This window comes from Otolemur garnettii, unplaced genomic scaffold (assembly GCF_000181295.1).
Source record: "Otolemur garnettii isolate 467f Iridium unplaced genomic scaffold, OtoGar3 scaffold00022, whole genome shotgun sequence".
NCBI classification, from domain to species: domain Eukaryota; kingdom Metazoa; phylum Chordata; class Mammalia; order Primates; family Galagidae; genus Otolemur; species Otolemur garnettii.
The window spans coordinates 7,322,429-7,333,710 of NW_003852417.1; the positions used below are offsets into that span (position 1 = coordinate 7,322,429).

Consider the following 11,282-nt stretch of genomic DNA (forward strand, 5'->3'; position numbering starts at 1 on the left):
CATAGCTCAGCTCACACTTCTCTACTGGCCGGTATGTCCCCTTCATAGGAGGATCTCTGCCCTGTTTTTCCACAAGCACCTCAAAGCCACAGTTTCTCTTCAATTCTTTGCTCTATTCTTAATTAATTTTATTATTTTCTTAGAAATAAACATTAGTAAATAATAATAATGATAGAGTAATACAGTAGAACCTCCACGGTTGACCACCTCCCTACACTGACCACATGCCTGTGATAAAACTGCCTAAGGCCAGAAAAAGAAAAGAGGGAAAGGAAAATAGTGTTGAGCTCACGTCACACTATTTGTCTTGAGGCTGGAAAATCTAAAGACACGTAGGTATTGTAGAGTCTTAGCTCAGTAGACGGGAAAAATCAGCCCCCCAAACACACTTTTCCAGTCTCACTTACAAGAAGCAAAAGATTTAAACTATTTACAAGTAAACTAACTCTATCCCAGATAAAAAATGCAAGAATATTTACGCTAAAAATAGATAAGCCAGACACAGAAAGAAATATACTGCATTTTCTCACTTGTATGTAGAATCTAAAGGAAAAAAAGTCTAATATACAGACATAGAGGCCAAAAAAACGCTTACCAGAGACAGTTGGGGAGGCAGGATGAGGAGATGTAGGCAAGAGGATACTAAGTAGCAGATATGTAGGATGAGCAGGTCTAGAGGTGTGATGGACGACACCGGGATGAGAGGGAATACCATTGCACTCAACATGGGATTCACGCCAAATGATTAAATTTTAGTTGCTCTTGCCCCCCTCAAAAAAGGGTACATATGTGAGGTGATTAATATGTTAATTTGTTTCACTGTAGGAACTCTTTTACTATCTATATGTATTCTAGAATATCAATGTTATATACCTCAAATATGCGAAATAAAATTTATTTTTTAAAGAAAGAAAATATAAAAATATCCACCATACCAGGAAGAAAATTTATAATATCTAGTATCCAGTAACAATTATTTTGCATGGAAAGAAAGAGGAAATATATGACAGATAATGAAAAGAAAAATTATCTAAAACCTACCCCGATATTAGATGGGTAACACAAATGTTAGACAGATATTTAAAAATAAAAAAGTATAGGAAATGTCAGAAAAGGCACTGATGGTAGAAAAACAGACAAGAATGTTAAAAAATGCTAAAAATGTTAAACATTTGTTTAACATGTTATGCATGTTAAAAAATGTATAACAAACGTTAAAAAAGTTAATGACACATGCAAGAAAGATATAATAAAGATCAAAACTGAAATCTCAGAGACAAAAAAAGTCTCAGAAAATACCCTGTATATACAGACTGATTAGAAAAAAAGAAAAAAAAGATTTAATGAACTTTAAAGAATAGCAAGAGAAATAATCCAAAATAAAACACAGAGATATAAGAAAATTAAAACAAATAAAAAAACCACACCACTGATGAACTATAAGATAACTTCTCAGATCCTAATAAAGGTAGACTTAGAGTCTTCAAATAAGAGGGGCAGAAAATACAGAAACAATAAGTAAAAACTTTCCAGATTTGATAACTATAAACCAAAGATTCAAGATATTTTATAATGAAAACTATATGACAAAACATCAATTTTGAACTAATTTCATAAAGTAAAAAACAAAGCAATAAAAAATAGATAAACCAAAAATAAAGTTGACAACAGATTTCTCAGTTAAAAATATGCATGCTAAAAGCAGTGGAAAATTTTCTGTACTGTAGTGTGCTAAGCAAAAAATTGTCAAATATGAATTCCATACTAAGTGAACATATACATCAAAGAAAAATGTAAAATAAAGACTCTTTTAAAGAAAATATGAACAAATTAATTACTTGTATACTAGGTCTACAAGAAACATTAAAGGACGTCTTTCAGACAAAAAGAAACTAAAACCAGATGAAAATAAAAGTCTACATACAGGAAAATGAAAAGTGACAGAAATAGTAACTACATGGGTAAACATGGCATTTTTCATCATTATTTACATCACTTTAAAAGATAACTGCCTACTTAAAAATAACAACAAGGTGGAAGGTTTTTAATATACATGAGGGTGTACCATATGAAAACAATAGCAAAAGGCCGAGAAGGGAGACGGAACTGTGCTGCTGTGAACTCCACTCTGCAGAGGAAGAGCTGCAGAATCACAGGAGGGGAGACTGTGGGAAGTTGAAGCGGTAAACTGTAAGTCGTAAACAACCGGGAAAATAACAAACCAAAAAGTTACAGCTGGTGAGTAGCCAAGGAGATAAGATGGAACAGCAAATAATAATAATAATAATGCAAAAAGAAAAACAAAAAAGAATAAAGAACCAAAAGGACAAACAGAAAACAAACAGTATGATAGAATTAAAACTAATCGTATCAAAATGGCACCAAATATAAATGTTTTATCTACCTAATTAAAAGGCAAAGATTATCAGATTGCATCCAAAAAAAAAAAAAAGTGAGGCATCTAACTCCTGGTCAAATACCTATGTATGGTTTTTCTGGTGCAACCACAAGGAGATCTGATGCAATGCTTATCAAAATTCCAAATGACAGAAATTGACGAGCTGATTCTAAAATTCATTTAAAATTGCAAAGGTCCTATAATAAACAAAATAATCTTGAAAAGAAAACAAAGCTAGGAGACTAATATTACTTAATTTTAACATTTAGTATAAATTTTCAGTATCAATACAATATGATACTGGAGAAAAGAGATACAAATAGATCAATGGAACAGAATAAAGAATACAAAAAGCACCAATTTATATATGGACAACTGATTTTGTTGCAAAGGCAATTCAGAAGAGAAAGTCTTTTCAATGACTGGTGATGAAATAGCTGTGAAAACAGTTTTTAATCCATACCTTGAACAATAAATACAAATAAATTCTGAAATGAATCCTGGATATAACTATAAAAAGTAAAACTAAAACTTTTCCTAGGAAATGTAATAGAAGAATTTTGCAGCAAAGAATTCTTACATATGATACCAAAGGCATAATGAAAAAAAGAATGACTTCAAAAAATCACAAATTTTTAAAAAGTCATGTTTTTCAAAAGACACAGGTAAGGAAATGAAAAGGTAGGGAATAGGAGAAAATTTTTGCAAAGCAAATATCTAGTAAAGAACTTGTATCCTGGATATATAAGAAAACTTTCAAAAATAAGTAAACAAAATTATCTCAGTTTTAAAAATAGGCAAGGAAGAAATACAGATGACAAACACATGTCAGGATGTGCAACAATAACACTCATTAGAGAAATGTAATTAAATCCAAAATTAGATCCCACTAGACACCTATCCAAGTAGCTAACCTTAAAAACACTGATCACACCAAGTGTTGATAAGGACGCAGAGTAACCAGAACTCTTCTACAAGACTGGTTGGAAAATAAAACAAGACGAATACTTGGGAAAAGAGTTTGGCAGTTTTGTAAAAAGTCAACCATCTACCTACCACATGATCTTTCCCTTCCACCCTTAGGTATTTATCCAAGAGAAATAAAAGCATATGTTCAGACAAAGACTTATTCATTAGTATTCACAGCTTCATTTGGAAAAGACAAACACAAAACATGGATAAAGGTGTCAAAAATCCATGCAATGAAATACTATTCAGCAAATAAAAAGAAATAGACTATATGTGGGATAAAATCCCACATGCTGTGTGCTTATTTTAAACTCCAGAAACAGGCAGACAGACTTTTGTGGAATGCAGTTCTGTTGAAAACCTGGTTGCCTTGGTCAACATGGCAGGGCCTGAAAACCTACCTTCAGTAACTCTGCTCTATGTGGCCTTAAGCCTGCAAGGATAGGGTTGATAGCCCTTCCTGCAGAGACAGGCTCAGAGGTTGATGTGTGTGTGAATGCACCCACGGTAAAACGGCATGGCCTCCAGACTGCAAAGAAACAGAAGCCATAAAACTGTCTTCTGCAAAGCTCAAGGTCTTACTCCCCTTTTAGTAATCTCAAGTCTCCAAACTTTGTGTCTCCTTCGAAGGTTGAAATAACTTTAGAAAAGATTAATAGTAAGAATGCTTTGACTGTTAATTAATAAAGTATACGTGACCAACTTACTATAAATAGTGGTCAGAAATAAAGATCACTGCTACTTGCCACCATGAGCTCATAGTCTGTCTCTTAAGAAACAATTTCAGGAGCGGGCTTACACCTGTGGTGAAGCTGCCTGTTCCTTGCGAAACCCCCATGCAACAATTATATGCTACAACATGGATAACTCAAAAAATAATTATGCTGAGTGAAAGACGACACACAAAATAGTTCATACTGTGAGAGTCATTGTACAAAATTCTAAGAAATGCAAGGTAATACACAGAGGGAAAGAAAATAGATTAGTGGTAGCCCTGATGAGGGGAAGAGAACATGAGGAGGAGGAGCAGAAGGAGGAGACTGTAAAGGAGTAAGAGAAAACTGACAGGGGTGACGACATATCCGTTATCTTGATTGTAACAATGGTTTTGTGGATATATACATCTATAAAACTTAATAATTATTCTTTATATACTTACACTTTAAATATGTGCAATTTATTGTTAGTTGCAATTACAACTAAAGTTGTCAAAAGAAAAAAAGCAATACTTTTTTAAAAAACCATATATAAGCAACATTAGTTTTTTACTCACTTCCGACCGGTGTGTCTAGTCAATCTAACCATTAGCTTGTGTGCCTCTTCTGTGCTAGACTGAGTGATTTTAACAAATGAAACAGGTTTCTCAAGTCCATGTTTTTCCAAAATCTCTGACACACTATATGTGAAAAAAAAAAAAAAATTTTAAAGTCTTATTACCAAACAAAAAGAGTCTAAGAATCTTAGCATACAAGTAACACTTTAGTGATTAGCGTTAAAAATTAAAAAAGCTTCACATAGTACAACCTGATTATATCAATTTAATTCTTAGCAAAACAAAACAAAAACCTAATAATTACATAATAAATCTTATTTCCCCCACTGAATTTTGTTACAACATATTTGGGCTAACGAACACACTGAAAAATGGATGGCCTATCTTTATCTCAAAATCTTTTCTACAATTCCCTGTAATCTAAAAACATCGAGTCAGTAAATAAATCAAATCAATAATTTCAATACAACTGTAACTCTTACCAATCCTATTTAGTATTCTGTTATAGGCTGCTAGGAAAATGGTAAAGAATTTTAGAGTTGGAGGACTCACTCTCCCTCAAGAAACCATTCTATATAAATGTAAGGTACATCACAAATTCTCTTCATGTCCTATGAATCTCCTTGAGAGATCCCATTGCATAATCACCAAAGGATGGCATACCTTCAGTCTGTCTCACCAAATGTCACATTCATGGAGTGACTACTACTGAATAGAGTGGCTATAGAGAATTCACACTCTTCATATGATAGGTAATATCACATGATTTTATATAAAATAAAATACTTATCAAGTGTTTGGGGCTAGGAGGTATAATAGGAATAGTAAATTCTAATTTTACAAGTTCTGTAGATTAAGCTGAACAATGAAAGACCACAACCCTCCAGAAATCGACAGGCTGTTACTGCTTCCTTGAGTTACCTGATGACATAATACATTACTATCAGGAACATTCATGGTTACACCCACAAACATGTGCCAACTATCTCAGCTTCACTGACCAAAGATAACTATGCAGATTGTGAGGAATGAACCATATTGACCGGATCCACTAAGCTTTAGTCAAACTACATACTGAATTTTCTGGGGAGATTGGTAGGTGGAATGGTACAAGCCTGTCTACATGTACAGCAGGAAAATCTTGATGTATTGAACATTTTTCAAGAAACACAAATGTATAGTTTACAGAATGTAGAGTAACAAGAATCAGGCTAGGTAATAATAAATAGAGGTCTTAAGGAAAATTAACAGTTAATTCTCTATTAAATTCACATATATGGAACATAAGAACTTTCTGTTCCCCAACCTGCAATTTAAAATATTTATACCAAAATACTTTATTTTGAATGAATAAAATGTCTAAATTCTTGGAGTCCAAATTATTATACTTTACTATGCATATTAAAGTAACATTATCTATAATTTCCACAATTATATGTAGGAAGAACAAAGTTTATTATCTCAAAATCTTATTTTTCATACAATATTTGTTACATGTACACATTTATATAAACATATATGCTAGTACACAATTTCCTGAAAGCAAATTAAGACTATTTCCAATTCCATAAGAGACATTTTAATATCTCCTTATGACTATAAATAATATTACTACAGAGTTACATGGGGCTCTAGTGCAGTCTGACATCATCCAAATAATCAGTCAAATGTACTGTTCCTAAAAAAGGAAAGCTAAAAGTAAAATAAAAATCATTTGCTGATCAGCATGTGATAATTGCTGCAGGAACTCATATTTCTTATGTCTCTACTATGTGTGAGGCACTTTAAATGCTTAATCTAGTATTATTTTCATAGTCCCAGAGTCAGATATTATATGTAAGAAAACCTGAGGCCCAAAGATTGCATAGCCAGTAAGCGGCAATGACTAGATTTAAACATAGACTTATCAGCCCATGTGCTTATTAAGCTACCACTCTGCTACAATAAGGTAATGGTGCACTTATTACTGAGAAAATTAAGTCCTGATAAAGTCAAGCAAATAAGAGGAAATATGACTAATAGTCCGACTTCAGTACATTTCCTGGACAGCCCCCTTAATAAGTTTAGCGCCAAAGACTGTCATTTTTCTCACCTGAGAATTTGTTCCAGCTGGTCTACCATATCATGAAGAGCTGTAGTTAACTCTGTCTTCTCACTGAAAAAATTAAAGAAAAAAGGTAAAAATAAATTTTCATAATGTTGTTTAAAATAAAATATAAAACCCGAGTAAGCAGAAAGAAAGGAATAATGTTTCTCTTATATTTAAAATAATGTTACACTATCCAGGTAAAATTTCTGAATTCATTTAGCATTTTTCATAACTCAAGAGATTAAGAAATGATGAAATAAGACAATATTCTCTGTTATAGATTAGTCAGATATGAGCAACTATTTACTAATGTACTCTAAGTTCAATTGTGCTTAAAGGCAAAAAAGAATTAAAAGACAACTGAAGTTTCCATATGGACTCCATATACCCAGGGGAGATCTTTCATATATAATCACTCCCTCTGTAACAAGAGAATCACATCCACTTCAATATTAAGGAACTAGGAAGAAATATATCTTTAATATCAACACTTCTAACAGGTAGAGGAGACAAAAAGCAATGCTTTCTTAGGAAGCCAGTGGATAGGGACTAGTAGAAATATCATCTATTATGAAAAAGATCACAAGCTAATAAAGATATGGCTGGTAGACAATTAAATGTAGCACAACACACAGAAAAGCTTAGAAACTGCTATAAAGCAGTTTCACTGAAAACAAATCTATGCCCCAAATACTCTAAGAAACACACATCTGACACTCTCAGGTGCTTTCTGAACATTGCTCCATTCTTTTGAAACTTCACTTAGAAGAATGTTCTCTAGTTCCATCCAGGTTGTTACAAAAGGTATTCTCTTATCATTTTGTTTATGGCGGAGTAGTACTCCACGGTATACATATACCACATTTTATTAACCCACTCATGTATCGATGGGAACTAGTTTGGTTCCACATCTTTGCAATTGTGAACTGTACTGTTATGGACATTCTAGTGTATGTGTCTTTTTGATAAAGTGACTTTTTTTCCTTTGGGTAAATCCCCAATAGTGAGATTGCTGGCTTAAACACCACATGTATTCACCATTACACTGGAACTAACTGATTAACACTCATGTGCACGTTTGGTAGTAAAACTCAACAGAAAGCCAGAAGATGGGAGGGGGAGAAGAAGAGGGATAAACTCATACCTCACGGGGACAATGCAGTGTTGGGAAGGGGGAATGTGCTTCTCACTTCTCTCCGGGTGAGAAGCACACTTCTTTGATTCAAACTAAACAAAGGGAATTCATGTACCCCAAACATTTGTACTCCTGTAATATTCTGAAAAATTTTTTAAATGGTCTAACTAAATTCAGGCAAGATCTTAGGGTTTTAAGTAGTAAGAAATCCAAATAAAAACCTTTGTCTAGACGAAAATTAGAAATACCCTAACTTGAACACAAAAGCTTCATTATTTTTAAAACTATCAATCTGATTGATCTAAATCTAGGCCACAATTATTCAGCACAACTAACAAAGATTACAATATCTTTTTAAACCAAGTTTTAGGCTTTGGGCTAGACTGATAAGTTGAATACATTCCACTTAAAATCTTTCAGAGGGTCATCAATCAGAACAAACTTCCATTATCACACTTATTCAATGATTTTTTTTAAATTATCATTTTACAGCTCTGTAAGAAACATTTGCCATAGATATTAAAGAATATAGTGTCTGTTGTGAACTGACATTCACAAAGATAATGACTATTTTTTGCAGCTAGATTACGTCGTGTCAGTAAGATGCAAAAAAATTTAATAAGATTAAAAAAGGGGTTGTTGTTTCTTAAATGGTAAATATACGTACATATACGTGTATATATGTATACATACATTTGATGAATAACAACTAAAACTAAAAATAAATTAATGATTGGGAGGATATAAACTAAAACTTAGCATGAAGAACAAATAGAACCACAAAAAATATTTTGAGACCTATAGTTCAACGAGGCTAATGTATAATTAAAATTTATTTAGAAAATCAGAAATGTAAAATATAATCATTAAAAAGTAAATGGAATAACAAGAAAGTCTCAAACCATTTTTGCATTAACCTAAAAATTATGTTAGATCTGCTATCATTAATCTGAAGCCAAAAAAAAAAAAACCTTTTAGCCATTTATACAGGAGAGGTATTTCTCAGCCTACACACTCCTCAGAAACAAATATAATGATCCTCTAGTTGTAACATCTACATTAAAAGTCCTGTCAATATCATAATTCCATTGATACTATAACTTTTTTCATGACAGCAATATTAATATTTAAAAATTAATAAACTCTAATTGATTTTAACCTTACTAAAAAACAAAGTCTTTTGTATTTTAAAAATTTATACCCAAGAGTTAGAAATCAACGATTTTACCTAGTCAATTTGAGATTAAGAAATGGGTCACCATGCCAAAAGAGAAACCATCAAGTTTCCCATTCAGCCCATAAGACAGACATGCCCTGCTCTCTAGGGTGGTGGTGAAGGAAGTCTCTACATCTCTTGTCACCCTCTGGAGAGGAGCAGTTTGACTGATATGCTCTGGGTTGGGGTTCTTAAATGATGGGAAACAACATTTTCCTATAAAAATTCTTTAATAGGCTCAGTGCCTATAGCTCAGCAGTTAGGGCGCCAGCCACATACACTGAGGCTGGCAGGTTCGAACCCAGCCCAGGCCTACCAAACAACAACTACAACAAAAGAAAAAACCAGCCGGGCGTTGTGGCAGGTGCCTGTAGTCCCAGTTTCTTGGGAGGCAAGAGAATCACTTAAGCCCAAGAGTGTGAGGTTGCCTTGAGCTGTGACTCTGCAGCACTCTACCAAGGGTGACATAGTCAGAGTCTGTCTCAAAAAAAAAAAATTTGTTAATAAAATCACCTTTACCTGCCCTCTGCTGCCTACTGAAGGTCTGCGGTGACCAAAGACACACTTGGTAGATTCTTTACTAAGAGGGTAGCCTGTAGTCACACCTGTACAGGTTTGAGTAACAAACAGAAGCTGAGTCCACTCTGATTTACCTCTCCCTGTATGAAGATGCCCAGGCTTAGACTGAGAAAGAGAAGTGGTAAGTACTACTCTGATCCCCATTTAACTTTACTGTTAATGAAGTTAATGCTTTGATTCTTTCTTAGTGCTCATAGTTAAAATCTTGATGAGGAGAGATAAATGGTTGAGATCTACAAACCACCATTTCTGAATATTACAGAATCTAAGGGAGACTACCATCCTCACACACAACAAAAAAATCAAAACTGAAATAAGACTGTCAAGCCGTGGCTATCTGGTTGCACACAGTGCCATGACAAAAAAGATTGTGCTTGTCAAAAAAGATAATGCAGATCACAGAAGTACAGAAACAAATAAACTTGAAGTTTCATAATTAGCAGAATTGAACATACATGCACACACACTCCAGTTATCATCCCTTATCTCACATGTGAAAGGTAAAAGGACTTATCTTTCACAAGGGACTTCATTCTCTGGATAGTACTCTGCACCCAAACTACTCGGCATAGCTGGGAAAGGTGAAGAGCTACCACACTGAAATAAGGCAACTGATTAAGAGCCTGAATCATGGTACTTAAGTCCCAGTTCTCCAAAATATTTATATCTGGACTGTTTCACCCACGAAAAAGATCAGAAGATTCCACACTAAGGAAATCAACTAAAGATAAAACCTAAGTCTCCTTCCCTGACCTTGTTATAGTTTCATCAGGAAGTAAGCCTATTCTCTACAAATACTTTCTGATCACCTTTATACTGCCTTAAACACCATACGTAAATTAATGGTCAAGAATCAGTAGATACACAAGAAAAATCCCTAATAGCAAAGGTAGAGATGTAAACAAACAATATGAAAAATGAGAGATTGGAGAGGTTTTGGAGGTAATGGGGAGAACAGAAGGACATGCATCTATACATCTGGGAAACAAGACTGAGATTATTTTTTTGAGTGAACAAGAAAAAATTTAATTAAAAAGTGTGGTCCCACCTAAAGGGCACAAGGTAAGGAAGGTTATGTAGCACACCTCCTGGGGGCAGGACACAGTTAACAACAGGGACCTTACCCAACAGATATAATCATTGTAACCTAATCCTTTCTACCCTCATTTTAATCTGAAATTTAAAATAATTAACTCTACACCCTTACATTATATACCTGGGGGGAGGTGAGGATAAGTAACACCTAATAGTTACAATGCACACTATTTGGGTGATAGACACACTTGTAACTTGGACTCAAACTATACTAAAACAATTTAACAAAAAAAAGAAAGAAAGAAAGAAAGAAAGAAAGAAATTCAAGTTAATATATAATTAAATCAAAAAAATAATTAAAAATCCAAAATCAATTTTAAAGTTCAAAAGATGGATTAAAAGATAAAACTGAAGAAATCTCCCAGATCACTTAAGAAAATACCAAAATATGGGAAACAGAATAATAAGAACAATAAACAAATACATAAACATAAAAGAATTATAATTAAATAACAAATTCAGGGGCTCAGCATCTATGGCTCAAGCGGCTAGGGTGCTGGCCACATACAGAAATGGAGGGTTTGAACC

The 11,282-nt window shown here is 33.6% G+C and overlaps 1 protein-coding gene across 1 annotated transcript in view; it reads right to left on the reverse strand.

The window, feature by feature from the left end:
* NBAS (neuroblastoma amplified sequence) overlaps positions 1 to 11,282 on the reverse strand; it is a 367,205-nt gene that overhangs the window by 186,255 nt on the left and 169,668 nt on the right. The window contains 2 exon segments of the mRNA XM_023511811.1: positions 4,641 to 4,763; positions 6,733 to 6,795. Coding sequence (XP_023367579.1) covers positions 4,641 to 4,763; positions 6,733 to 6,795 — 186 coding nt within the window.